General features: G+C 49.2%; 2 protein-coding genes across 6 annotated transcripts in view; one reads left to right on the forward strand and one right to left on the reverse strand.

The window, feature by feature from the left end:
- The window catches only part of SYT13 (synaptotagmin 13), a 49159-nt gene extending 41260 nt beyond the window's left edge, over positions 1-7899 (forward strand). Inside the window, exons 5-6 of the mRNA XM_037838913.1 lie at positions 1697-1826; positions 3551-7899. Of these exons, the coding sequence (XP_037694841.1) occupies positions 1697-1826; positions 3551-3855 (435 nt within the window). The 3' untranslated portion in view covers positions 3856-7899. The remainder of the gene's footprint in view (positions 1-1696; positions 1827-3550) is intronic.
- A 3944-nt stretch (positions 7900-11843) lies between these two features.
- Positions 11844-27372, reverse strand: part of PRDM11 (PR/SET domain 11) — an 85447-nt gene continuing 69918 nt past the window's right edge. For 4 of the 5 annotated variants that reach the window (XM_037838689.1, XM_037838687.1, XM_037838688.1 and 1 more), the window contains exons 6-8: positions 26540-26727; positions 21960-22586; positions 11844-20860 (exon numbers count right to left, since the gene is read on the reverse strand). In XM_037838689.1, coding sequence (XP_037694617.1) covers positions 18696-20860; positions 21960-22586; positions 26540-26727 — 2980 coding nt within the window. In that variant the 3' untranslated portion in view covers positions 11844-18695. The remainder of the gene's footprint in view (positions 20861-21959; positions 22587-26539; positions 26728-27372) is intronic. The other variant, XM_037838690.1, reaches the window with a different exon arrangement.

The following is a 27372-nucleotide window of genomic DNA, read 5'->3' on the forward strand; positions in this document are numbered from 1 at the left end:
GGGACTTGTAGGAAATCACAGATGGGGGCTGTGGGAGAAGGAACCAACACTTTGGCTTATTAAACTAATAAACCAGCTTTTTGTGGAGTCGGAGAGGCTCCCCACTGGGCTTGGGAGGCTTTGAAACAGCCCCAAAGGGCTGAAATCCAGTCCATCTAGGTGGACACCTCAGGTGTCTGACCTACTTCTATCCTTCTGCTCCCCCAACCCCTGAGAAGAGCAAAAATCATCATCCTTCACTGATTCCACAGATACCTTGCCCAGTTTCTACCATGTGGCAGACACTATGCCAGGAGCTGGGGACACAGCAATACTTCAGGCTGCGTATTGCTCGTCCATTCTAAACAACCCTCATACTCATCGCAGCTGACGCTGTTCTGTAAATATAGTCTCACATCCACTTTGAATGCTGGCCTGTTTACCTCGAAGGTGAACAGTGTCAGGGAGCAGCCTGCAGTCAGAAGCAGGAGGCTGCACTCTTGGTGTATTTGGCCGCAGGGAGTCCCCAGGCCAGGCTGCTTCCCTCCCCTGGGGAGCCCCCATTCCAGCCATTGCTGCAAGTCACTGCAGCCCAGATGTTCTCCTTCTCTGGGCCAGAATGGGTTAACAGAGGGGCCAGCGGTGCCCCAGTTCTGGCCGGAAGACACAGCCAAAAGTGGTGCATGCGTCACTAGGGACCCACAGATCGACCCACTCCGAGGAGAGCTTTAGTGATTCATTGACAGCTGGGGAGAGAGAGGAGGGAGGGAAAACTAGGGAGAGGATAGAGAAAGAATAAGAATGGAGAGAGTGTTACTTTTGTCTGCAGGTACTTCAAGCAGCAGAGCCGAGGGGCAGGTGCATTTAAAATTCTCCAGGCAGAGGGCTGACCAACTTCTCCATCCAGCCCGCTCCCAAAGCCCAGACAGGTTCCCATTTCCCCGGAAACAATGTCCCGTACTAAATAAGCTCAAGAAGTAGTGATTGCCTTTCCATGATAATTCTAGTGGTAGTACTACTAGCAAACAGTTCCAGAGTACTTAGTGTGCGTCAGGCTGTTTTAAGCCTTTACGTGTTCTCTCTATCATTGCCGGTTGTCTCTCGTGCATTCTCTGCTGTCATGTAGCTGACATTTTGCTGACATTCTTGGCCACTCTGTTGACCAAACAAGCATTATGATATCACTTTATTGACTCTTTTAGCCCTGCAGAGGCTGGAAGGAATTATTTTTTCAAACAAATGAATGGTTGACAACTGCCTGCTGCCCCAGAAACCTGATCGGTCAATCCAGTGGTTCTCAGGCAGTGTTCCCTAGCACCCTAGGGTTCTGCAGAGGTGCTTCCATGAGATTTGTGGGGTAGGGAAGTGCAGGGAGATCCAAGAGCAAGAGGGTAACTGAACAGCCAGGGCCCCAGACCCTCGGCCCCTGTGACATCCTAAGTTGCATCTCTTTTATCTGTGATCTATGTCGGGTTTGAATATAATATATTTGCAAAATCACACTTTGTGGCAAATGAAACAAACTCTAGTCAAAGCACATCAAAGATAATCCCTTGGTGGTTAACCTGGGCCACTTCTGCCAAGGGTGGAGAAATCAGCATTGATGGGTAAGCAGTTTATTGGATGCCTGTTCAATATGCATCCTCAGCATTAGTTGATTGGGTCAGATGCCACCCTGAAATGAGGCTCCACTCCTGTGTCTCCTTTTTTGTTTCAGGAGCTGTCTGCAGGAGCAGGAGAAGTCCTTCTATCCATCAGCTACCTCCCGGCTGCCAACCGCCTCCTGGTGGTGCTGATTAAGGCCAAAAACCTCCACTCTAACCAGTCCAAGGAGCTCCTGGGGAAGGGTAAGTGACATGTGAGAGAAGAGAGCCAGGGACTCTCTAGCGGCTGGGAATGTGTGCAGAGGGAGACAGCACCTGGGAGACAATGGGGACAGGTGAGAAGAGAGTTAGATGAGACATCTATGGCATTGGCCTTGGCCATGTCCTCCACCCCAAGTTCACAAGCCAAACTGGAGGATACACCCACTTCTTTGAGTTCACATCCATTCACTTTTGGGCCAATCCCATTCACCAGTAGCCAGGTATGAGCTACCTGGGGCTCCCTGCCTTGGAGATCAGCCTTAACCACGGGTCACAGGAAGCCAAGGGTTAGATGTTAGCCATGGAGTAGATGCCTGGCCTGTAGGGGAAACCTGGTCCAGCCCTTGTCACCCAGATCTGGCTGGACCCACTTCACAGACAAGGATTTAGAAGCTTAGGTTCTCCTTCCCCTGTCTCTGTTAGCTACTACTCGTCTCCCTGCACCCCTTCCAGATTTTTCTCTCTTTTCATCCTTTGCCAATCTGCCACCTGCACACCAGCTGAGTGTGGGTGATGGCAGAAGGTGTGAGTATGTAGGCCGAGCCCCATGGCTTAGGGTGTCTGCACCCCATAGACCCAAATAAGCATGTCTTCAACATTCTGGAAGCCTCAGTTTTTAATTCTGGAAACCCCAGCACAAGCCTCAAGTCTTGGGAACCAAAGCAGGGTCTCGTGTCAGAGCAAGAAAGCAGCATCATTAGCCATCATTAGGCTGGGGAACCAACTGTTTATAGTAGGAAAATATAGCTAATAATTGCCACTGTGTTCAGAATCTTTGAGCAAAAGATTTTGGATGAATAAAAGCATAAGAGTTGGCCTTACCGACAGATTCCTGTGCCAAAGGTTCAGTGCTTTTTCCTCAACCCTGAGGGGCATCTTTGCTTCTTGCTCTTTTTTTCATTGCTCTCATCAGGACAATTACCGTGCAACACTTTATATCTCAAATATCTCTGCTGAAATAACAAACTAACCACCCAGGGGTGATAATTATAGCAATAAATGCAGAGTAGCAATTATTCTCCCATTAGCTTCAGGAACCCTGACTGATGAAGACTTGTAATCTGGGTCCTGAAATTTATGATGTTATATGAAAGCTCATTTGGTTAGCAAAAGATTTTGACCTGCTTGCAGATTTTCTCGGGGGCGGCTCTATGGGTGCAGTGCAGATAGAGGGCAAAAGAACTAACCAGCAAGAGACCTACTATCTTAATGATAGGAAAAGAAATGCTTGGATGGAGGGTGAAGGGGATGAAGACATGGGGATGGCTTTGTTTTTCTTGCCTGGGTTTAAAGTCAAGGTGCAGGACACCTGTGCTGTTGTCCTGGGACCATTTGTTGTGGATATCTGAAGTCATGTGGAAGGACTCGTGACAAAGGATGGTTCCTGGTGGCACTATAGTGTGCCCCAATCTTAGATCATCCATTGCCAGCCTTATATACTATGCCTATTGTCTGTTTTCCACACGTGAGTGTCAATTCCATGGAGACAGGCTTTTGCTGCATTCCCATGTCTAGACATATGGTAGGTGCTCAGTAATTGTTGAATGATTGCATGGCCTGGTGGAGGAGTGAAGACACAAATCTGGAGCCAAAGACTCTGTCTCTCCAGCTACAGGAGGGTGCAATAGCCTGGGACCCACCAGACCTAGAAGCTCATTCTCAGCCCTTCTCTCTATCTCTTCCCCTCCTCCTCCAACCCTCCCCAGATGTCTCTGTCAAGGTGACCTTGAAGCACCAGGCTCAGAAGCTGAAGAAGAAGCAGACGAAACGGGCCAAGCACAAGATCAACCCCGTGTGGAACGAGATGATCATGTTCGAGCTACCCGACGACCTGCTCCGGGCCTCCAGCGTGGAGCTGGAGGTGCTGGGCCACGACGAGGTGGGGCAGAGCTGCACACTCGGCCTCTGCAGCCTGGGTCTGCACACCTCCGGCTCTGAGCGCAGCCACTGGGAGGAGATGCTCAAAAACCCACGCCGGCAGATCGCCATGTGGCACCAGCTGCACCTGTAGACGCCCGGGCCGCCTGCCTTCTCTGGTGCAGCCCCGTCCCTCCAGCCCCGGCTGTCCTCTGCCATCTCCTCTCTGTGCCCCATCCTCATTCTGATGTCCAGAAGACAGAGGCAGACATGTTTGCCAAGGCCAAGACCATATTCCTCTCTCATCACACACTCCTGTTCTTAAAAAAATGGATCTGGGTACTCACCACGAGCAACACCGGGCAGAGCACGGTGTGAAGATGGGACATTCATATCACATTGAGGAGTGCATTTTGCTCATTTATGTGTTATTGAAAGAGACACTTATCGTACACAACCCATGTGTAGGTTTTGCCAGTGGGATCAGGCCAGATGCAATGAAGGCTTGATTTGGGGGAATGATGGATAGAAAGAAGAATTTGGTTTTTGAAAAATAAGCATTTCCAAAAATGAGTAAGGAAATAAATGTATCCCAGATTAACTCATAGAATTAGAGATTGTCAGAGTGGGATGACAGCATTAAATCAAGCTTTCCACTCAAAGCAGTAACCCAGCAGCAGTTCTCAAGCCTCAGTGTGTGAAGAATCACCTACAGATTCCCAGACCCACCTGTAGGCATTCCAAATCAGTATTCTGAAGCCCAGGAACCTGCATTTTTTAGCACACACTGAGTGGTTCTGACATGGAGATTGGCATACTGCACTTGGAGAAATTCCTTCTACGACATTCCAAGTGAATTTTCAACCACAGTCCTTGACGGGGCCCCTACACCATGGAGTGTCCCGTTCCACCACTGGAAACCTCCATCCCTCAGTGTGAAACATGGGGGAGCTTCTGGGTTTTTTTTTAATTATTTGAACTCTTAATTTTCTAATTTGTACTTTTCAGATTCTGTTCTTGGACTGAATTTCATGCTCTTTATTGAATAACTTTGTTTCATCTCAAAGTCAGTTTATATTACACTTGGGGAGACCTTCCTTGACAAAGTGCAGGAGGGGTCACTGTTGGACACTGGGCTGAATTCTGAGCTCTTAGTCGTCAGGTCCACCAGCATCACCAGTGTGAGGCCCATAGACCCAGCCCTTCTCCGCATCCCGAGGAATTTAGTCTGGGGTCCACGTTAATTTATTCTATGACATCTGGCTGCATGGAGATAGAGAAGGAAGATAACTTTAAAAAGGAAATGAGGCATTTTGCAAATGTGCCTCCTTCTCTCCGTTTTCAGGACCTATCACTTTATTGGTAAATACCAAGCAGTTATGTATTGAATTCAGCCTTGTAATTTCAAATAGCTGTCCACACTGTTGATGAAATCTACAGGAAGAACCTTGCTGAGTAGATAGAATACTCTCCCATGCACCAGGATTCCCGAGTTGTGCTGTAGTCACTGCCTTTCAGAATCGCAGTTTGGCCACCTCTACAGTAGAGCTGATGATGTGGGTGATATAATAAATGAAGTAGCGTTCAAACGCTGTAAGCACTCCCTGGCTGGAAACAAACCAACAAACGAACACAGGCTTTGAGCATGCAGAGGGTCATCTTTCAGCAAGGTGATTGTCTTTCACTTCAAGTTGGCAGCTGAGAATGCTCGGGAAGTGCCAGAACTAACCCAAGCATTTCCAGAACCAGGAGAGTCCACGTGAGGACTCCTCTATTCTAACATCCAAACTCCGGGCCTTTGGATGTTGCCCTAGTCCCCTGATCTAAGAGAATTCCTAGACAGATGGGTAGGGGCTATATATACTTCATTTCTTCTCCCTAAGAATCTGAGCAGGGACCGTATAATCATTAGGCATTATTTTTCCTTCTGTACAGAAATAAAAAAGTGTGAGAAATTACTTCTACCCACCTTCTGAAGAAACAGATAAAAATATATAATCCTTCTTCTATGGGGAAAATCCTTCAGATAAGGATTCTCCTTTCTAGTTGGCATGTCTAAAACAGAACAGATATTCCCTATGTCAGCTGACCAGCACTCTCTTCTTAGTAACCATCTGTTGCTCCACTCCAGAAAAGTCTGGATTCTAGACTTAAAGTCAGAGAACATGTGTTCTACATCCTCATAAACCTATGCACCTGCCTGTCAGCCACACCAAGTGACATTTGAGGTGGGTAGGCAGGGCCTGATCCCAGAATATCGAGTCCACCCATACTCATTCTCTCATCATTCTACCATTCATTCTTTGGATTGCCAAGGTTTAGTCTTCCAGAATCCAAACTAAAGATTGGCCCTGATAGGAGTCAACCTCCACCACAGAACATTTTAGGTATCAGCCATTACCTCACTTAGCAGGGATATAAAGAAATGAGATAGGGTTTGCCAGGAATTTTTGCCTGTGTGTTCAGTGCTACATTCCAAGCACCTAGAGTAGAGCTGGCTCACAGGCACTCAATATTTGTTGACCAAATCAATGAATGGAGGATAATGAGGGAAGTAGATAGTAAAAGATACTGCAAATGGCATAAAAATCAGAGACACGTCTCAGTTCTCAGTGGTAAAGGCATCAGACTACTCAGCAGTTGACCTAGAAATTCATGTCATTGAGTATTACTGTTTGCCTAATGACAATTCATAACTCCCCACATAAATGTAATTAACAAAAGAAGAGAATATAATCACTGTTCTTTCCCAGCAAAAACTCCATCTTGGTGAATTTTAGATGTCAGGCTGCCAAATCAAAGAAACTTCAGAATGCATCAACTTACCTTGTACCAGACATGTTTGCTATTACTACTAAATTAGAGTAATTGTGACTGCGTGAATGTGTCTGGTCATTTCCGAAAGGAATACTTTGTACTGTGTCAGAGAGCATTTTCTAAGAAAGGTATGAAGCAGAGGTGAAAATTAAGTAAGAGACCATCTTGGGCTGGGCCCTGGCACAAAAGATGATCTGGTTCTTTCACAGTTGGCTACAGGGACAGAGAATTGGGAGTTCACCCTCATTAATTTGTGACTCTACTTCTTGCATCAAATCAATATGTTTGTTGAGGGTCTGTTGACCAAGACCTGGCACACATCTATCCATTTCAACTCGAAAGATGACTTTTGGTGTGAGTTGAATGACAATTCACGCCAAATGACACTATGCAGAGAGGGGGCAGGGAGGAGAACAGGTCTTCAGAGCAGTTCCTTTTGGATGTTAAGGAGTCCTGGGTAGAAGGTGGCGAGTGACTAAACCAAATTGGTATGAGGACCATCCAAAGAGAAACATGGTCCTTGTGATTTGTTTCTGCTTCTTGTGTTTCCTGTTGTCAAATGCTAAGCGTGTGTTTGTTTTGCAGTCATAAATCAAAGCACAAAAAGACCCATGAGACATCTTAGTTGTGTCTGTCTCACTTTGGAGCAAAAACCTTGCAGTGGTAAATAAATACTGTCCATCAGGGTCAGCTGGCTGGTGTTTTCTTTTTTGTCTTTTTACTTATTATTTTAGACATAAAAATGCAGGTAAAATAATTTAATAAACACTCAAGAACCATTGCCAAGTTCAGTAAAACTTGACAAATGCAGTTGAAGTCTGCTCAGTGCCCCTCACTTTAAAAGACTCCCATCTTGATTTGGGGTTTATCATCCTCTGCATTTCTTTATTCTTTTGAAATATGTATATGTAAACCCTGAGCACTACAGAGCATTGTTGCATGTTTTAAATTTTTATTTCAATAGTTTCACATATTTTTGTTTAACCTTGAAATTGTGAGCTTCATTCATACAGACATACGTAGCTTCAGTTCATTTAGTTCGTAATTGTCAATTGTAGGGATATATCACAATCGCATTCTCCTGTTGATATACATATAGATGTTTATATCTTTTTTGCTGTAACAAAAAATGCTGCTGTGAACATTTTTATGCATGTCTCTTGTGCATGTGTGCAAGTTTCTCCAGGATATAAATCTGGGAGTAAGTGGAACTGCTGGATCATAGAGTACTGTGTATGTGTATGTGTGTGTGTGTGTGCATGTACCTCTGTGTCCTGATGGCCATGCTTGAGCCCTGAATCAAAGGGGCTACATACAATCAGGGATGCAAGGGTTGGATGAGGCCTCTTGGAGGCTTTGACTTCATTTCTGAGAAAATAAATGAGTGGAAATGAGAGACTCTTCTTTCTTTACCATCCCTCCCCACCCCAAATACTCCCATCAATGGCAGAGGCAGGACAACAGTCAGCGGTGGCCCTGCACTCCAGATGGTGTTCAGGGACCCGGTGTCTCTGGAGTTCAGTCGTCCTAGGTCCCCGTGGCTGCTGCAACCCTGGCCTCTGGAGGAAGGGTCTCTGTGTCCAAGCAAGGGTAGAGCCTGAATTTTGAAGTCAGTAGAAAATCAACTAAGCCACAGAGAACTAAAATGGAAGTTTCTTAAAAAGGATAAATGATCCATAAGGAAAGTCACTAGATATCTTCACTTTCCAAGTCTGTACATAATTTAAGTTTCATAGTAAGATAGGATAAATGGGTCTTACCCCACATAGCAGAAAATTAGGTAGACTATGTTGCATAGGTAACTATGATGAATTTAGCTCATCTGTGCCCCAAACTAATATTTACAAGTCTGGATTTATATCAAAGAGGAATGGAAGAGAGAAGAGGAGTTTGTTAATCACTTTATACCAGGGCTTCCGATGTAAACACCTTAAATAACAAACTCTACTCCTGTATATAAAATTGAATCATGTCTAGGCCTTGCATTAGGAGCCAAGGACCTGGGCCCAGCTTGGTTTCATCATTGGCCACGTTCATGGTCCTGGGCAAGTTCTTGGCCTCTGGACCTCAGTTTGCACATCTGTAAAATGAATTTGGACCAAATGATCATTAAGGTCACTTCCAGCTTTAATAGTTTGTGATTCTATGATCTAGACTGGCGACAATTTGCTTTTCACAGATATCTTTTGAATCCTGTCTTCTGTGTAAAGCAAACCAAATCTGCATACATGCGCACCTGATGTCCCTACCCCATGCCCACTAATGCCCCCTGCCCTTTCTGGCAATCCTTCTGCCAACCCCTCCCCTAGACAACATGCAGTGTCACCAGAGGCTCTTGTTTGCTTAACTGCTGATGGGACTAGTAATAATTTTCCACCCAAGTGTTTCTTTTTTCTGGAACCAGTTGGGAGCACCACCATTTTAGGAGCTCCAAATTCTAGCATCTGTTCTGTCTCCCTCCCAGAGCAGATGCCTGACAAGGATGGAATCATGGGATGTGGTTGTGGATGGATTTAGGGGGTTGGCTATTTTCTTGGTGTGAGTGTTGGAGAACTTTCTCTGCGCTCCCTTCCCTCATCTCCCGCAGGTGAGCCAGCACAGATGGTTCCTGGTGGGGACCTCAGCAGCTTCCCCAAGCCAGAGAAGGAGGTGCCTACCTGGCAGGAGGATGGGCAGAAGCTGGTCTTGGTGCTGGAAGCCAGGTGTTGCCATGGAAACCATTCTAATGGCAGCCACCCTGCGATCGAAGCCCTGCGGTGGCTTGTCCTCAGCCGAGTGTGGCTTTCTCTCAACGCAGCCTGTCCTGGGGCTTGGTTTTCCACCCCATTTCCAAACACTTTCTTGGTGTTTCAGGACAGCCTGTTGGCAAGTGGGTGGTGACAGAAATCCTGTCCCAGAAACTCAGGGACTCACACCAGGAAAAAATAAGGAGAAACCTGCTTTTTAAGCCAAATACGAACAAACAAGCCAACTAAACCTCTCTGCAGTCTGTCTCCTCTTGAGGGACAAGTGAGATGAGCTGTTGGAAGCAGAAGTTACCCTGAGGATCTTTCTCTGGGCTGGGAAGGGAAAGGTGGCACCCAATTCAGGCAGGGGTGTCCACTCTAGCTCAGTAGGTAGGTGGCTCTCTGTGTTAAGGGTCGCAGGCAGCCCCTCATAAAGTCAAGGCTCTGACATACAGTCAGTGGCCAAAGGTCTTTTTCAAAAAGGTAACTTTGATGTATACACAGTAGCACCCAAGTACTACCTGGAACTAGGGACTCCAAGAATCACTAAGCTGGAAGAGAATGGAAAAGCTCCTTTCCTTAAGGAAATCAGGGGACACCTGGATAGATTGGATGGGACATTCTCCAAGAAGCAAGAGCAAGATGCAGTGGAGGTTAAGTAAGTATCACAGAGGCAACCTCCAGCTTTGTATAGAGTGGGCTGGGTCAAGGCCAGATGTAGCCAGAGAGCAGGTACAAGGTCATCCTGATCAAGTGAGGAAAGATTCAGAAACAGGCTAAATGGAAAAATGCAGGACTTCAATTGTGACCAATATAGCATTGCTAGAATTGCACTTTTATCAGGTGCTACTTAACTTCATTCATTCAACACATATTAAGTGCCTGCTATGTGATAGGTATTGTACACAGTGGTATTTAAAAGTCTCTACTTTTGCCCTTGTGGGTATTACAATCTAGAGGGGAAATGCAGACATTAAACAATGACATAAACACACACAATAACTATACAGTTGCAAACAGTGTTATGAAGGAACTATCAGGAGGAATAAAGCATAGTGACTTGAGGGCATCTGCTTAAAGAGGGTGGTCAGAAGAGACTTGTAAGAAAAGGTGGCATTTCAACTGAGATCTAAAGGGTGAGAAGAGCTCAGCCACGCCACCACCTTGGGGAACACTGGTCCAGGCAGAGGGCAGAGGGTATAGGAAGGTCCTGAGGCAGAAAAGAACTTGGTGATTCTGAGGAACAGAGAGGAGGCCAGTGTGGTTTGAAGCACGAGGGAACACAAGACAAGGCTGGGAGATGGGCAGGGCTGGATCGTGCAAGGCTAAGGGGTCATGATTTGGGGTTTGGATCAAATTCTGAGGGCAATGGGAAGTCACTGGAGGGTTTTAATCAGGGAAGATGCCATAGCTAGATCTGTGAACTTAAAAAGATCACTCTAGAAGTTGTGGCAGGGCAGCTCTTCAGGTCTTCAGGCAGCTACCCAGTCCCTGAGATTTTTCTCTTTGGTGCCCATCACCTGTTCCCTCCACTTATCCTCTGAATCTTGGAAAGGGAAGCTAAGGAGAAGCTGGAGAGAAGAGGGAGGGAAGAGAATAGAACAGACTTCGCCCCCTCACCATATTCTCCAAGCCCCATTGTGGGGAGACCAACTTTCACGGCCAAGTGCAGATGGGAATCTCTTTTCCTTGTACCCTGCTGCTGAAATCATCCACACATCCCAGTGACTACTGAAAACGTGGGTCAAAAGTGGGCAAATCGGGGTGGCTTGGCGGTGGTGGGGCAGGTGTTTGACGTGGCTCACCTGTGCTGGTGAGACATGAGGGACAGCCATGCCCCTTTGCTCCTTCCTTCCCTACACCCACTCTGCTGGGAAGAAGACAACCAGAATATTCCACGGGGGCTGAGGGATGGCTTTCACAACAGGAAGTCACCGAGTGACTAACTCAGTGGAACTTCAGGGGCTGAGAGGAAAATGGCCGACACCAAGAAGGCAGAGGTTACATGAAACAGACAAGGAAGGCTGCTGAAAGGAAGCTGAGCTACGGGGAGCAGAAGCTGAGAGTAAAAGGACTTAGCATCCCATTAAAACACCCAAACACAATATATGTCTTTAATGAATTTACGTCCATCTTCTTTCTACAACAACTTGCGCAAAACAACAATCACCCACCCCCACAACAGAACCATTAGCAAATTTTTGAGGAGCCGCCCTTCCGGGCTGATCCAGATGTGCAAGTAGAGAACCATGGAGGGCAACTGGAGGGAAAATTAGAAAGACACTTTATCTGCAACAGCTGTTTGGGACAAACACATGTGGGGGCAGACATCTTATTTTAAGTGGTTTTGGTAGCAACCTCCTTTGGCCTGACTGGAGGGCAAGACACGCTGGTTACCTGCTGGGAGTGAACTCTGATGAGGGAGAGGAGTGAGAGCCGCAGGAAGTTGCTAGAATGATTTTTTTTCAAGTTCCTTCCAACGAGCAGCAGGCAGGTTCCTAATCTGACCACTTGGTCCCTGCCGTGGAGCCCCTTCTGAATCAGCTCCAAGGACGGGGCTGGGATAGAGGAAAGGAGGCAGGTACTAGGCCTCGGCGAGTAAATTTAAATGCTTTTTATTAACAATCTTCTTACATGACAAGGATAATATGACAAAAGGAAATTTCTGCGTACATATTATGATAAACCAACATAGCTCTATTTGTATCCAGTGTTCTAGGTCCCGCCACACAGGTACTATAAAGCCTAGTCTGCAAAATAATAACATTGAGAGTTCTTTTTAAATATTTTTTAAGAAAGAAAGTATTAACATATCACTATGTATGTGATAATAGACTCCTAAGTATTTCCCCCCACCCCCACTTTAGCTTTCCTTGGTGACTGAAATAAAACAGTTCAGCAGTGTGGGGATGGAGGGAAGGAGAGAGAACGGGGCTGAAAAAGACCCAAACTGCTGGTTCTCCCAGAGAGACAAAACTGAAGACCGAGGGGTGCCCGAGGGCAGCCTACCTTGAGCTTTTTGTGAGTAGCACTGTCACCGGCTGTCTGTCCTCTGGACCAAGGGGGCCAGGCCCCCGTGATGCCCCGTGGTGCCATCTCTCTCTGAGGTACAGTGTATTGTGGGATTGCTGCCCGGGGCTGACCACCCCCTGGCCGTGGGTCTGATCCATTGCCATGGAGGAAGGCTCGGGCTGGGCCTGGTCCCTCGTGAGCCAGGCCCTTGGAGGGTGTTCCGAGACCCGGCTGGCAGCTAGCTGTGGCTGGAGGAGACCCGGGCAGATGTGGAAGGGCCAGGAGGTGGGCACTGGCAGAACAGATGCAGCCCCCAGACCTTAGGTAGTAGGGGTGGCTCTGCTCTGCCAGAGACTGAGGTACATTGTGGGATGGCAGGGAAGAGGAGGATGGGGGTCCAAGGGGACGAGGCTGCAGGGATGGGACACGAGTGCCTTTGTCAAGCCGTAAGGCAGAAGGCTGTTCTCCTGAGCAGAGGTTGCAGGTGCCTCTGCCCCCATTACCTTGGCCTCATCAGACCCCCAACTCCTACCTTCAGGGGAAACAAACGGCAGAGAGAAAACTGGAAGCAAAATGGGCTTCTGATTCCCAGCAGGGTGGCACAAGCCCTCTGGCATGCTGCCAGCTGCACCCAGGCCCCAGCTGCCCACCCACGGTCCCCCTGACCCCCTGCTTGGGGCAGGAGCTGGGGACGACCGAGGAGGGCGCCCCTCACAATGGAAGAGGCTGAGTGCAGGGCGTCACAAGAATCAGAACAGTGTACTTGAACTAAACCTGCCTGTTGAGGGAAAAGCAGAAAAGCATTGTCCTGAGAACAGCCAGAAGCAGCGGCTGTGCAAAGTTGTCTGGGCCGAGCCCCGCGTCTGAACTGGAGTTGCCACTGAATTTGTGAGTGTGCGGATATGTCTCTCCCACCCTTCCCTGGTGTCCCCTTCCCTGGTGTGGGAAGCCTCCGGGTGGCGGACAGCACCGCCAGGTGATGCTCTGGCTGCCCACCTCACCACTCCCCGCCCAGGAGACAGTGGTTGAGTGGGTGAGGGAGGCCAGGACGGCTGTACTTCAGAGGTTTGGCCTCCAGGGGGCAGCAGAAGCAGCCAAGAGCGGAGGGGCAGCATCTCTCCTGGACCACTCTTCATCCAATCATCCAATCGGCACTTTTCCTACTGCCACCAATGCTGCTAACTCCTGGGGGACTGGGGGGAAGTTGTGAAGTTGTCTCTTCACCAGAGGGCAGAGACCATGCCCTGCTGCCAAGCAGCAGTGACCACCTAAGTATAGGCTTGCGGGGGGTGGGGGGTGTAGGGGGCACTTCAGCTGGAACTCAGGGGGTGAGAATCTCCTTCCAACCTCAGACCAAGCCTGGGGGGGAAAGGAGAGAAAGTGCACGGGGAGGTGGGACCCAGACCTCTTGGAGGCGCGAGGCGGGCCATCCTCTCCCACACTCCGGGTGGGAGGCCCCGTTTCCAGCCTGCTCAGCTTCCACGGCTCCCCCAACGAAGGCTCTGCCTCCTCCCCCTTTGCACAGCACAGCGGCAGGCTGTCCCGCTGTTCTCCCAGCTCTCTATAGACTCTATTTTTATAACTATTTAAAACATAGAAATGTATAAATATATAGGATATTATTTATAGATATATAGACGTGATTTAATCTCTTACTCTGTGTGTATACGTACTATATATGTCCATATATACAATATATATGCTGTAGCATCTGTTTTATACACTGCACAGGCCCCTGCTTCCATGCACTCACTCCTAGGGAGACTGGATTGCATAGGTTATTTCCAGGGCAAAACCACTTGAAGGGGTGAGATGGGGGAAGGGAGTACCAGACGGAAGGGGAGGGCCGTACCATTTTCCTCCCAAAAGGGCACTTTTTCCCTCAGGCTAACACACAAAGATCACCTCAAAGGCTCTTTAAAATATCACAGCTCAAGCATCTTGACTGACAGAGAGCAAGAAAAGGGCCTCTGTCCAAGCGGGCGAAGGGCCTTGTGTGGCTCTTGACAGAAACTTCCCTCCTGAGGATGTGAAGAGGAAACCAGACTAGAGCCCACGACGAAGCAGCACCAGGGCCCTCAACGCCCCCCAGGAGGCTGGTGTCTGGAATCAGACTATTCCAAGCATACCTGCCCTCTGAACCTCCCCCCTTCCTTGTCTAAGGAGGCCAGGCAGCTCCCCTTGGTTGTCATAGCCTGGCTCAGCTGGGCCTGTCTCTACAGGCGAGGGAGACTGGCGATCAGAGCAACCTGAGATCTGCCCAAACCGGGTGTATGCACCAGGAAAAAGCTTGAATAAAGCCTTCTGTTTGGACATCAACCCCAAACCAAATCTAGATATAGAATTCCTGTTCCCAGAGGGGGTGGGAGGGACAAAGAAGGGAGAGGAATCTAGAAGACAGAAGTTAAATTTTAACCCCCAAGCCACCTCCTGGATCTCTTTAGGCTCCAGGTGAGCAGCTAAAGTAATGCCATCCCAGGGCCTGAGCTGGGCCAAGTCCCAGAGAGACAAAACTGAAGACCCAGGAGTGGTCCATTTCAGTCTCTACTATCATTCCAGCCCTCTACATGCCTTTCTCTGTTTTCTTCTTCTTGGCATCACCTCCGAGCAAACGGAACATATTTAAGCATTACCTTAAATAGTTACAAGACCCTTCCTCCTAAATAAATGGGGGAGGGGAATCAGTAAAACAACACAACATGGAAACAGATGGCAGGGGCTGGGATCAGAGACCCCCCAACTGCCAGAGATTCACAGGCCCAGTGCAAAATCCAGCCATCCAGGGATCCTGGAGCTCGGGAATGTTCTTATTCCCAAGTAAGGGTAGGGAACTGAGGGTCTGCTTGGCACTGCGGAGTGTCAGCAGGCAGTCAATTGAAAAAAAATGGGTTGGGGGCGGGGGGCTGTTGCTTCTGACACCTGGACTTCCTATTCACCCAGGCAGGCAAATCTGAAGATTCTGAAATGGCAAGAGTTGCAGATGGACCTGGGCTGTTACACAGATACCAGATGTCAATGTGTCTTACCCGCCTCATCCCCCCTCCATTAAAGAAGAGCAGATAGTTTTAATCATAGGAGTTTCTGGCTCCCCGGCTCTGCACTGTATCTGATTGACAAAATTGGCCACGAATCTGGGCCTCAAAGTTGAACTCACTTTCTACCCACTCCATGAGCCAAAAAAAGGTCACTAACCGTTCCCTCAGCTAGCTCAACTAGGACAAGCCTCAATCCCAGAGGGAGAATCATTTCATTGTAAGCTAGCTCTGGTTGTCACTCCGAAGCCAGGGCTCCACCTAAAGCAGCCGCATTCTGGACGCAAGGTCTGCCTCTATGTGGCCTTTTATTCCCACCAAAGGGAAGTCAGGCCAGCCAGACAAATGGATCCCTGGGTTTGATCCCAAGGGTCCCATCAACCCAAGAGTTCTCAAGGAGGCAGAGGAGTGGGACAGCCCACGACAGAAATCATGGCTAATACAAGCAGAATTCACAAAAGAGAAGCACCGAGGCTCCCAAGGAGCATCCTGGATGAGAAAAGACGCTGCATAAACTGCAGCGGCCTGCAACCCCAGCTGCTCCCTCATTACTCCCTGCTCCAAGGCAAAGCAACCTTCATGCCATCTGCCACTTCAGCAGAAGTCAAGATGACCCAGAGTTCTACAGGTGCCTCTGCCGAGCTTCCAGCCCCTTCGGGGAGCTCCACGTGCTGCTAGGAACAGCTCATTCTCCAAGGATCAGAGGCAAGTCACCTATTACCAGCCTTCCTGGGAGATACGGAACTGACACTGGCATCAACCCCATGGATTTTTTCTTTTAACCTCTAGATGAAGATTTGAGCTAATTTTGGCCACACCCCCTGGAGAGGAAACAGTCTGCAGATATTAGTGATCTCTCTTCCTTGTTTCCAAATGAGTGGTCTAGGGGATGACCCCAGGTAGAAGGTGGGGAGGAGCAGAGGGAGGAAGGAGAAAGTGTAAGGCAACTGTTGGCTAGAAGAAAGGATTCCGACCCACTGCTTCTGCCCCGCTGAAGCCCAACTCGCCAGCCTCCTCCACCCAACCCCTCTCTCAGTCTCCACACTGCTCGGTGCACGATCCCGCAGTCCCGGCAGCTGGAGTGTGTGCGTGGAGAGGAAGTCCAGGAGGGAAGGATGGGAACCTGTGCTTTGCAGGTGTCCCGCTTGACCACAGTTATGCTTCAACCTGGATGGCAGGGGCAGGTGGAGGGAGAGGCAACCTCAACTCAAAGTGGGAAAGCAGAACGAGGCTGGGGATTGCAAAGCATCAGGAAAGGGCTGTGGGTCTTCTGTTGCCAGTTCCTGCTAACTCTCTCCTTGTTCCGAGGAGGAGGGTGGGAAAGCCCATGTGCAACCGGGCTGGGGTGGGGTGAACGTCACCAGGCAGGGGTGCACTGATTTGTTGAAGAAGGCAGCATATGAGGCCTGGCAGTGGGACAATTGGAGGAAACCAGTATTTTTGTGGTTGTTTTTTTTAACATGCTACATCACTGTTGAAAACAAACAAAAAAGTTGCAAAAAAATAATATATAATGTATATATATATATTTATATAATGAAAGCTATTGACTAGCAGCAATGATTCTAAAGTTATCTTAGCACCAAGACCATGGGAGTGGGGGAGAGGTCTGTGGGGGCTGAGGGGACTGGCAGGACGAGGAAGGGAGGGTGACATTCAGTGTTGATGACATTTCCACAATGGTTCTCAGTGGTGGCATGAGGCCTCTGAGGCAAGATAAACCAGGGAGGAAGGAAGCCACCACAGTTTTATGATGTGTGAGCCGAGCAGGTGGAGGACACAGGGACCTCGCCTTGGCCAGAGCATGCCCTCCTCGGCCGGCTCTCTGCTAACGGAGAGGGGCAGCTTGCAGCAGAACTGACCACGTGCCCTTCAGATCTTCCTCCCTCCACCAGATACGACCTGTGTCCATATCATAGGAACGCTGCATATAAAATATGCACATAGCAGATGTAGAAACATGAACAGAAGTTCCTAACAGCTCACGCACATTTTTAACTCCCTTGCGAGGTATACCGGTAGTTAAATTACAGATCACTGATCAGACTCCTCTAGCTTAAACCACTGCTTGCCCCAGGGAGTAGGCCAGTGACTATTTCTAAAGCTTATACTGTGGTTGTGTGTGTGTGTGTGAGTGTGTGCAGGCTGATGCCTGGAGAGTCCTGTCTTACCTCTTGCTTTTTCCTTTTCTCTACCCTGTTCAAAAGAGGAAGAGTTCACAGGCATAGATACATTACCAACTTTCCCACGACCTTCTGCCGGACTGTAAAGCATGTTATCAGACTTGTCGCTAAAGAAGAACTAAATCTCTCGAGAGACTCTCTTTTGAGTTATGCAAAACCCAGGGCAGGTCTTACATTGACAGATCCTGCCACTGAATTATAGCAGGTATTTCTTGATTATTACAGGAAAAAAATGCCCCCACCCCATTACATGATTATAAAGACAGAGTATAAATAATTTATGTCAATTGAATATATACTTTTCATTTAACTTTTTTCTTTTAGCCAAAAATCACTGCCCTATTGGGGTCTGGACTTTTTGGCTCTTTATCTTCCTAATAGCCTTGGATCTGAACGGAATTTATTTTGTTTTATTCTCCACGTGTAAAAAGAGCACTGCAAAAAGCTCACCCTCTCTCCCTCCCCCAGGATTTCAAGATTGGCTGTAAGGCAACGCTGCCTTCGGTATAACAGGGACTATCTAACATCCAGGAGGCTGAAAGGAGAGAAGCAAAGACCTGGAGGTGGGATTGGTGACGGAGGTGGGGAGCGGTGGGTGTCAAAGGAACCCTCACCAGGAAATGATTAAAAATCCCTCAAGCTGAAATCAGGTTGGGGAAGGAGAAAGACCAAACTCCCCATTCCAGATAAACCAACCCACCCTGTCCCCAGTCAGAGAACTGATTCAGCTAGACCAGAACGTCAACGAAGAGGCCAAGAAAGCCCCATCCTAAAACCCGCCGGGAAAAGGAAAGGCAAGATCATAAACCCAAACCCAAACCCAAGGCCCTGCAAACCCCCAATGACAACGTAAACAGGGTGAGCTACCTAAAGGTGATGACAGAGACCTGTCACTTTAGCTTATGCTGTTGGTTGACTGTTGGGTGGGAACACGTGTGGCTCCCACACATGCTTCCGTGAGTGAAAATGAGTCACCATGTTATGTTGCAGCTGCCAACTTTTGTAGACGAAGAGTCCGTTTCCAACATTAGTCCTTTCTGAAAGCTCCCAGTAGCTTCTGGTGGACGCGTCACCGTGGTTTTAAAATTTTTCAGTGTGGTTTATATATATATATATATATATATATATATATATAATATATATATTTATATAATATATCAAAGCTTATGAGTATAGATTAAAAAAATATTCAACAGCTTAGTGAAATCTCCGGTGCCAGCTCCCTTAAATGTCTGGGTAAAACTCTGACCCGTGGTCCACGGTCTGTAGCACAGGTTTCTGCTCCAGCACGGACATCCTGCTGAGGACCTCAGCAGACAGTGTGTAACTGTTGCCAGACTTCTCTTCGAACCAGCTGTCCAGGGCGCGCTTGGCATCAAAGTTGGCAATTGGGGGTCCATTTACCGCAATTGTCAAGAGGTCGCTGAGCTGCTCCAGGGTGAGGCGCGAGCGGTGGTTTTTGCGTACTCGCTGGAGGGCGTTGCGGCCTTTCTCGCAGCATGCTGTGGACGTGGGGAGGACTTTCAGGACCTGGATGATCTTATTCAAGAGTGGAAACCTCTGTTTGTACTTGCAAATGTGGCCGATCAGGTCTTTGAAGCCATTTTTGGTATAGTAATCAGCCTTGAGTTCTCGCCACTCCATCAGCAGGCTCCCCCGGGGGTCCAGCCCTTCCCTGCAGAAATCCCGGGAAAAGGTCGGGATGGCCTCCAGGTGATCAAATAACTGAACCACGTCCTCCTTGCCGTAGCTCAGGAGCTCCTCGCTGCTCCGGGGCCAGGTGGCCAGGTCGAACACCTGGCAGGCCTTCACAAAGATCCGGCTGCGGGAATCGAACCTCTGTGCAAGAATCACTTGGGTCTTCTGGCAGATCTTTTCCCTGATGGACTGGAACTTGGCTTCTGCCACCCTGAGGTTCTTCATCGCGATCCCATTGAAGCTCTCTCGGAAGTTCTCCTCGAACTCCTGCAGGTATTCCCCGGGGGAGTCGGCCAGCCGACTGATCTCCTGGATGGCCTCCTCGATCTTGTCATCCACCTGGGACACCAGCAGATACTCACCCTGGAAGATGTAGGCCAGGCGGGAGAGCACGGCAATCACGTCCAGCAGGAAGTAGATGAGCTTGACGGACTGGTAGTCCATGAGGAACTGCAGCAGGGCCAGGGCAATGGCCGAGGCGTCTGCCCGCTGGGTCTGGCTGCTGACGTCCTTGAGGTGGGCCACCACCTCCAGGTAGTCCTTGATGAGGGCGTTGAGCACGTTCTGCTCACCAATGATCCACCGCACAGCCCGGATGTCCCCAAGGAACTCTGTCTCCTCGCAGAGGGTGGAGGCCGTGGACCGCAGCTCGCACATGAGGCGAGGCGAGTAGCGGTAGAAGCTCAGCAGCTGCTTCAGGTTGTTCTCCAGCTCCTCCAGGCAGGGGAGCTCCTTCCCACTGATGGCATCCAGGATTTCCAGGTGGGGCCGGTGCACCATGAAGGGCAGGCACAGCAGCCAGGGCAGCGTCTTGCGGATTGTCATGAACATGCTGGCGCGGAGGCTGGCCGTGACATGGGCTCCATCTATGCCCAAACCCACAGTCGGCCTCTCATCCTGCAACCGGATTCCCAGGGCAGAGAAGGCCCGGTCGAGCGCCTGAAGATAGCTTTCTGTGCTGGAGAACCCCAGCTCCTGCAGGGACAGGAACTCCGTGGCCGGGGGACCATCACTGCTGGTGTACTGAATGTAGACGGCCACTGTGTCGGCCAGCAGGTCGTCGCTCTGCCCATCCAGGATGATGCTGAGGCATGGGGACTGGCGGATGCGCTCCACCAAGTCTTCCCGCAGTGCCCGGGCGATGTGATGAATGAGGATCTGGCAGTCACCCTCGTTCATGTACTGGTCCACCACTTTGAGCTCGCACTTTCTCAGGAGCTCAGCCAGTGGCCGGAAGTCCAGGTAGGGCCTCCCCTCGAGAGCCAGGTGGTAGGCGGTGTTGAAGAGCAGCGTCATGTTGCGACACATCTCTTCTGTCTTCTCGGGGTGCATGCGGAGCTTGTACAGCTGCAGGCACTTCTTGTGCAGGTTGCTCTGGCTGTGGAGTTTGATGGTGTGGATCTTAAACTGCTTGGAGCCGATGATGAAGGCGGAGGTCCGCGAGGACTGCACGGTGTACTGGCGGCAGACGTGGCACCACATCTCGTTGAGGGTTGGGGAGTACCGTAGGAACCAGAACTTCTTCAGCCACTCCTGCTTGAAGCGCCGGATCCGGCGTCCGGTGGCCGAGGACATCTTGGAGGGCTCGTCGGTCGCCGTCATGATGTCGTTGGAGACAGACTCATCTGCCGAATCAACTTCCTGGTCATCATCCTCCATGATGGCAGGGCCGGAGACCATGCTCTCTGAGGCTGGAAAACAAATGGGAAAGAAACATTTATACCTGGTAGGATAAAAAAAAAATAGACTTTCCTAAAATGAATAGGAAACACTGACCGGACGGTAGTCAATTCCTATGACAGATCGAATCCCAACCTAGAATTTATTTATAAGCCCTCTTGTTATCTATCCACAGATGATGACCCCGCTCTGTGGCCTGTCCACAACGGCCACCGTGCTCCAGGCTGCTGGCCCTCATCTACCACTAGAGGGTGCCCAGGGAAGAGAAACTTTCCATCTCAATTGACCAGCACAAACTAGGAGGGGAGATCTGATGGGGGAGAGAAAAGTACATGAAACTTCAAAAGTCAGACATGGAAGACTCGGTTGCCCCATCGTTACTGTGGTCAAGGGAGGCATTCTGCCCTTGGGTGAAGCAGCTTCGACCCAGCTCGGAATGATTTCAGGATCAGAATGCTGTTTAGTGCACCGCGTGCTCTGAATATCTGAGACACCTCATTCTGAGCTGAGGGATGTGGTTAAGAGGACACACCATGCCAATGCTCTAACTTGGTTGTGGATGTGTACTGAAAAACCTCCCTTGTTGTTGAGTGACTCTAAAAGAATCTGGGCAGCTGACAGAAGGGGGGGCTAAAGCATGCAGATATGTGCTCTGCGGCCTCTTTATACCCACTCTTCTAAAACTCCAGGGAGAGAAAATAGGGCACGGGTTGCAGAGCAGAGATTCAGGAAGAGAAGAACTAGGCAGGGCTCCTGGAAGGTGTCTGGGAGGGCACGAGACCCTGCCTGCTCATTGCTTGGGACTGGAGAGAGATAAAAGTGGGTTCAGAAGTCGGGCTTTGGTGTACAGAACCTTCAGGACCACCAGAGAAAGGCAACGGGTCAAGAACACAGCACACACCCCTCCTGCAGCAGAACTTGCTTTATTGACCAGGAGGATACAATGGCAACACGTGAAGCATCCGCTGGAGCTGCAAGCGGGCCTGGCAAGTGCCCACCTCCCCGTTACAGGCCTCAGGCCTCCCCTAAGGTGGCTCCATTTCAGCCACCCTCTGCACTGCCCACTGTGTATTCTGCCCTCTGACAATAATCTCATCCAGCACAACTTACCTGCAGGGTCTGAGAACTCAGGGAGCTCCAGTACCTGGGGTGGCAATACGGGGGCCTCGGGAAGCTTCCCAGACTTAAGCATATCTAGTTCTGCCTGGAGTTCCCGGACCTTCTTCTTCAGGCGGATACAGTTAGGGCAAAAGGAGGTGGTGGGAAGCTCGCGAGGGTCAGATGCAAGGGAGGCCTCGGCCGGACTGTCCGCCCTGAATGACGAAGGCTCCTCTTCTTCATCCTCCAGTGGGCCTGGCTCCTTGGAGGTGCCTTGGGGGATCTTCCAGGCCCCTTCCCCCTGGGTCCGGCTGACGTTCTGTAGGCCATGGGGCATGGCCACTGCACACCGGCTATAGGCGTCGTCCTGATACTTGGGGACTTTCCTGATGACCAGCGAGGTGCTCAGTGCCAACTGGTGGGCTTCTGCATTTGCAGATTCCAATGAGGCCTCCAGCACATCCTTGAAAATGAGGTCAATTTTCTTCTTCTTGGCCTGAGGGTGCACGTCTCCCTCGTCAAAGCCACGCTTGTAGGGACTTTTGCCCTGTCTCAACACGGGGAGCTGAAGGGGACCCCTCAGTTCTTCTGGGTTATCCAGAGCCTGCTCAGACTTCTCCCTCTGCAACCTCTTCTCTCCTAGGAAGGAAAACCAGGTGTGAGGAAGTGGGGAAACCCCCAAAGCAGAAAACCCAACAGAAAACAAAGCAGGACTCCTGTTAGCAAGTCACCGGACACATCCCACTGGGTCTGGCCTTGTGGGGCAGGTGCTACAAAAAGGGAGAGGCAGCTCACCCACGGGATCATGGGGGCTGGAGTCCAAGGACCCAGAAGAAGCAGAAAGAACTTAATTGTAAAGAGTCGGTCTCACTGGAGCTCTATGTACAGAAGCTCCACCCTTGAGTGTTGAGAGAATTCTCAAGGGGGTGGATATTGGGAATCCTTTCAAAGGTGTTTGCTATCTTCTGACCTGAGAAGATGGCATCCCATCTAATCACACTGGGTGGGGGGTGACACTCCTCAGGGACGAGTACTGAATCCCTTAGCCCTCAAGGCTTCCCCCCCCAAGACCTCACAATCAGAAGACGGCTGCTTCGACTTGGTAAAAGGTACACATGAAACACCACGATCCCCACTCTTTCTGCTTCTCTGACTGCTCCAGAGGTAGTCCGGTTGGAGCAAAGTCCTTTCTACAGCAACTGTCCTTTCCAATTTCTCCTGGTAATCAGGAGATGAGGAAAATGTGAGAAAGCACAATTTGAACCCCATCTGTGGTTCTCGTTGATGACTGAGGTGGAAAGAAAAGTGAAGAAAGGGCTACCTATAGCTGCCTGGGGTGCCCAGATAACAGCTTCTGTCAAGATCAAGGCTAGCATAGCCACACTGATACAAAGCATCCTCAAAATACAGCTGTGCTCCCTGAACTGACCATCTGAAAGACATTTCATTATTTCTTTCTACGGTGTGAATGACTGTAAGCCTCCAGACTTTGGTGACCTCCTCAACAAGAAAATATCTTAACCGCATTATTTAAAGCAGCCAACATTGTCTTATGAACTGCTACAGAAATGCTAACTCTCCCCGGAGGTGGTGGTGGTGGGGACAGCACAAGGAGACTGGAACTCTCAAAGGAACTCTCCAAGATCAAGGGCAGGCACCCTGAGGGATGTGATTCTGAGCATGAGATATGATGTTTGAACATATGATGCAACTGGGCTTCTGACAGCCACGTTTGCGAAAGGCCTCAGAGCAAAGGCCAAGGGATCTCCCTAAGCAATCTAGAATGTTTCATGCTGTGACCAGAGCTTGACTTCCCGCAGCTGGCATGGGGTGCTGTGCCCTGCCCCACATTTGGTACCAGGTTTCCTACAGGTATCAACATGAAAGGGAATAACCTCTTCAGCATGTCTCCTCAGCCCTCACATAAATCCTTAAGAAGCAACCTCATCTCAAGCTGCCCGAAAGTAGGGGTGGCTCCTCACAGGCTGCATTTCTATAACATTGAGGGAAGAAAGGGTAAAGATGAAGAGAAGATTTTAAAACCTTTGTCTTACAGCTTAGCTATGTCACTCGCTTACTCACAATCTCTAAAAACCAAGGGCTTTCTCACCAGCCCATCATGTATCTGGAGGTCAAGGCTACAAATCCCCAAGGATTCCACATGCCATTCTGTTCTAAGACAAGGTCTTTCAAATTTCTTAGGATAAGCAGGTGCCCTCTTTCGATTTAAGTCTTCCAGAAAAATCTGTGTGCAAAGCAGACTTTTAAGCATTATGAAATTGATTCCAAAGCCTCCAGGAAATATGGAAGGGGAGAAAACCCTCAAGATAGATCAATGACTCAAAGTAAATCAAATAAATTTTCTAAACACAAGCACCGAATAAAACATATTCTTAAAAGACAGGCACAAGGGAATAACTTACACTCTCTTCAGAAAGCAATTCTGGGCTCCAACTTAATAAGAACTAATAATTCATGGCCTGGCCTTTATCAGGGCTCCAGTCTTCAATTACAAAGAAACCTCTTCCTATGTGGGACCTTAGGGATCCCCCTTCCAGAGCAGGGCTGGCCCACCACCCTAAGGCACCATCTAAAGTATCCATAGTCTGCCAAATCTACAGACTACAGAGACACCTGTCTAAAGGCCACTGTGTTCCATGACCACTCCCAATGCCCCTGGCCCAAGTTCAGCACCTGTCCTGGCCCTGCTCTGCTCTGGCTTTCCATTTCCTTCCTGTTTACCACTGCTCAGCCTAGCCAGGAATAGACTCTTCCTTCCTCCTGCATCTTCACATACCTTGGTGTATTTACTTGCAAGTCTGTCTGCCACGCCTCGTTTGAACCACCCCTCAATGCTCACCCCTTCTCTGAGCATTCCCCTGGGGTCTCAGGTCTCTCTGAGGGTGCTGCAGCTTGAGGTGCTTCAGTGAAGACATTGGGAAAAAAAGGACATTACACATCCAGAACAATTCAAGAAGATTATGGCCAAGGGATGAAACCTGTGTCCTCAGATATGACTTCTCTTGGTTTTCTTTTCTTCTGGTGGTATGATTGTTTTGGAGAACTCTTGTCTGTCTTCATTCAATTCTTCTTTTGTTCATTCAACAAAGATTTACTGAGCACCTACTATGCACCAGACTTTTGCATGAGGCATCTCCGGGGGTCAAATGGAAACCACTGCAATCTTATCATGGAAACATGCCTTCCCAAGAGAAATCAGCATGTTCCCGAGCCCCAGATCCAAAGAAGACAAGACATGAGAGTGTCTATTGGGTCTCCTCTCACTGCCCATCCAAACACAAGATACCTTTTACCAAGTCAGGCAGCAGCTGTGTGCTCATTGTCCACAATTTGCTTTGTTCTGTTTTGTTCATAAGGATAGCTTAATTTCAATGATCACTCCCACCCCCTTTCCCCTTTTTATCTTCTCTTCTCATATTCCAAATGAGGATTGATTTCCAGTGTGTAGGTTGGTCAGGAATGTGACACAGTTGGGCTTGGCCATAGTCTTGGTTCCTGGAACCAGAGGGACTCCGGGTATTTGGATATGTGGCTTTGGTGCAAGGAATGACCCATTGGTAGAAGGCCCTGGATTCACCAGTGTGCCCTGGCCAGAATGAAGATGGAGTAAAGAGGCAAAGGGCTAAGAGCTGGGGAGTATTTTAAATCACTTTCAAATGACTCAATTAAATGGAGCCTGGATGGACAAGACCACCCTACCCCTAGGCTCCCCAGGACTAAGGTAACCTTCCCATCTCCCTCCAACCTTCTTCTAATAGATATTTTTCTTTCATATCATATCTTCAGGATGGCTAGTAGAGGCCCAGAGGAAGCAGGGAAGAGACTGGTTTAGTGCTCTGTCTGGGAGGCCATATAACATAGGAGGTTAGAGCTCTGACCCTGAAGTCAGACAGAGGTGGGTTAGAAACCTAGTTCTGCCCTTCCTAGTCATGGGACTCCGGGTGAGTCACTGCATTTATTTCAGCCTCCGTTTCTACATTTGTAAAATGGGGATAATAATGCACACGGAATTGCCAGTATTAAAAGTTTACAATTGAGGGCTTATAATGGTCAAAGCAGGCATAGTTCTTTATGTACCTTGCCCCACCTAACCCATGCAGCACACTTTCGGGGTAGGGGTTACGCTTGTGATGATTCCTTGAAGAAACGAAGAAAACCTGCTTAGCACTATGCTTGGCACATACTAAGCACTTAGTGAATGTTGCGTCTTACTGCTATTATTATTGAATCAACCACAGTTTATAACCTCTTTTTATCAGCTTGAGTTGGGGAAACAGGATCCATTTCGATTAAGCTCATTTGCTTGGCTTTGGGGACTTGTCTTTCCCACTGACCCTCTCTGACAGTCCATGATGAGGGCTTCTGAGTCTGTTTCAGATGGGAGGGGACACACAGAGGTGACCACTGCTGCTCAGACCTGAGCCCCCTGGCCCCGACTCCCTCTGGATCTTGCCGTTGCTGATGTACTGTATTTCCCACTGGGATTCTTAGGAAGCTCCTAAGGAGGCATCCCCAGCCTCCCCCTGGGGCTCAGCTGTGGGCGAGGCCCCCACCTCCAGCAGGGCACTCACCTCTGGCCAGATTGCGGTAGATGGTCTCCTGGGACACACTGTGCAGGCGCTTCATGTAGTCCTCGCTATACCAGACCCGCAGCTGCTCCCCGGGCCGGATGTCCCGGCACGCCCGGAAGTAGATGCGCTCGCTGTGCTGGAACGCCAGCAGGTTCTGCTCCCTCTCCTCCCGGGAGATGACCACGTACCTGGGGGCGAGGGGCACAGGTGAGAATGCATGGGCCATCCCTAGGGGAGTGCCTGCTGGGCGCCAGGCACTGTGCTGGGCAGCTGCAGGCAGTTAGGAGTTCACGAGCTCGTGGGCACGTGGGAAAGCCAACAAAACAGCTGCCCTGTTGAGGGAAGGAGCACCAGCTAGAGCCGGTCATTGTCCCGATGTCACCGTTTTGTGTGACCTCCAGCAAGTCTCTGAACCTCTCCAGCTCTCAGTTTTCTGAGGCTGGAAATGATACTTGCCCTGACTGCTTCATAGTTTATGGTAAACATAAAATTCAACACCAGATCTACAGGTGATTAGAAAATTGAAAGAGCATCTTGTCCAGTCTTTACTAATCTTTACTTGTGGGGATAAGGGTAAGGGTGTGCAGTCCTTGAACTGTTTTCAGTATTTCACAAAGCCAAGCAGAAATAACCCATGTGACAAGGATGCCCCAGAGATCAATTAATAAATGCAAAATCAAAATCTTTCAAAATAGGGAATTCAATGGGGACATGGGAGGAAGGTAAATAAAAGAGGTGATAATGGTTGGGAACCACTGGTTAATCTAAAAAAATCATGCTTAAGGTAAGGATATCGAGGCTCAGAGAGGCTAAGTGACTTGCCTAAGGTCACA

Source organism: Choloepus didactylus, chromosome 6 (assembly GCF_015220235.1).
Source record: "Choloepus didactylus isolate mChoDid1 chromosome 6, mChoDid1.pri, whole genome shotgun sequence".
Lineage (NCBI taxonomy): Eukaryota > Metazoa > Chordata > Mammalia > Pilosa > Megalonychidae > Choloepus > Choloepus didactylus.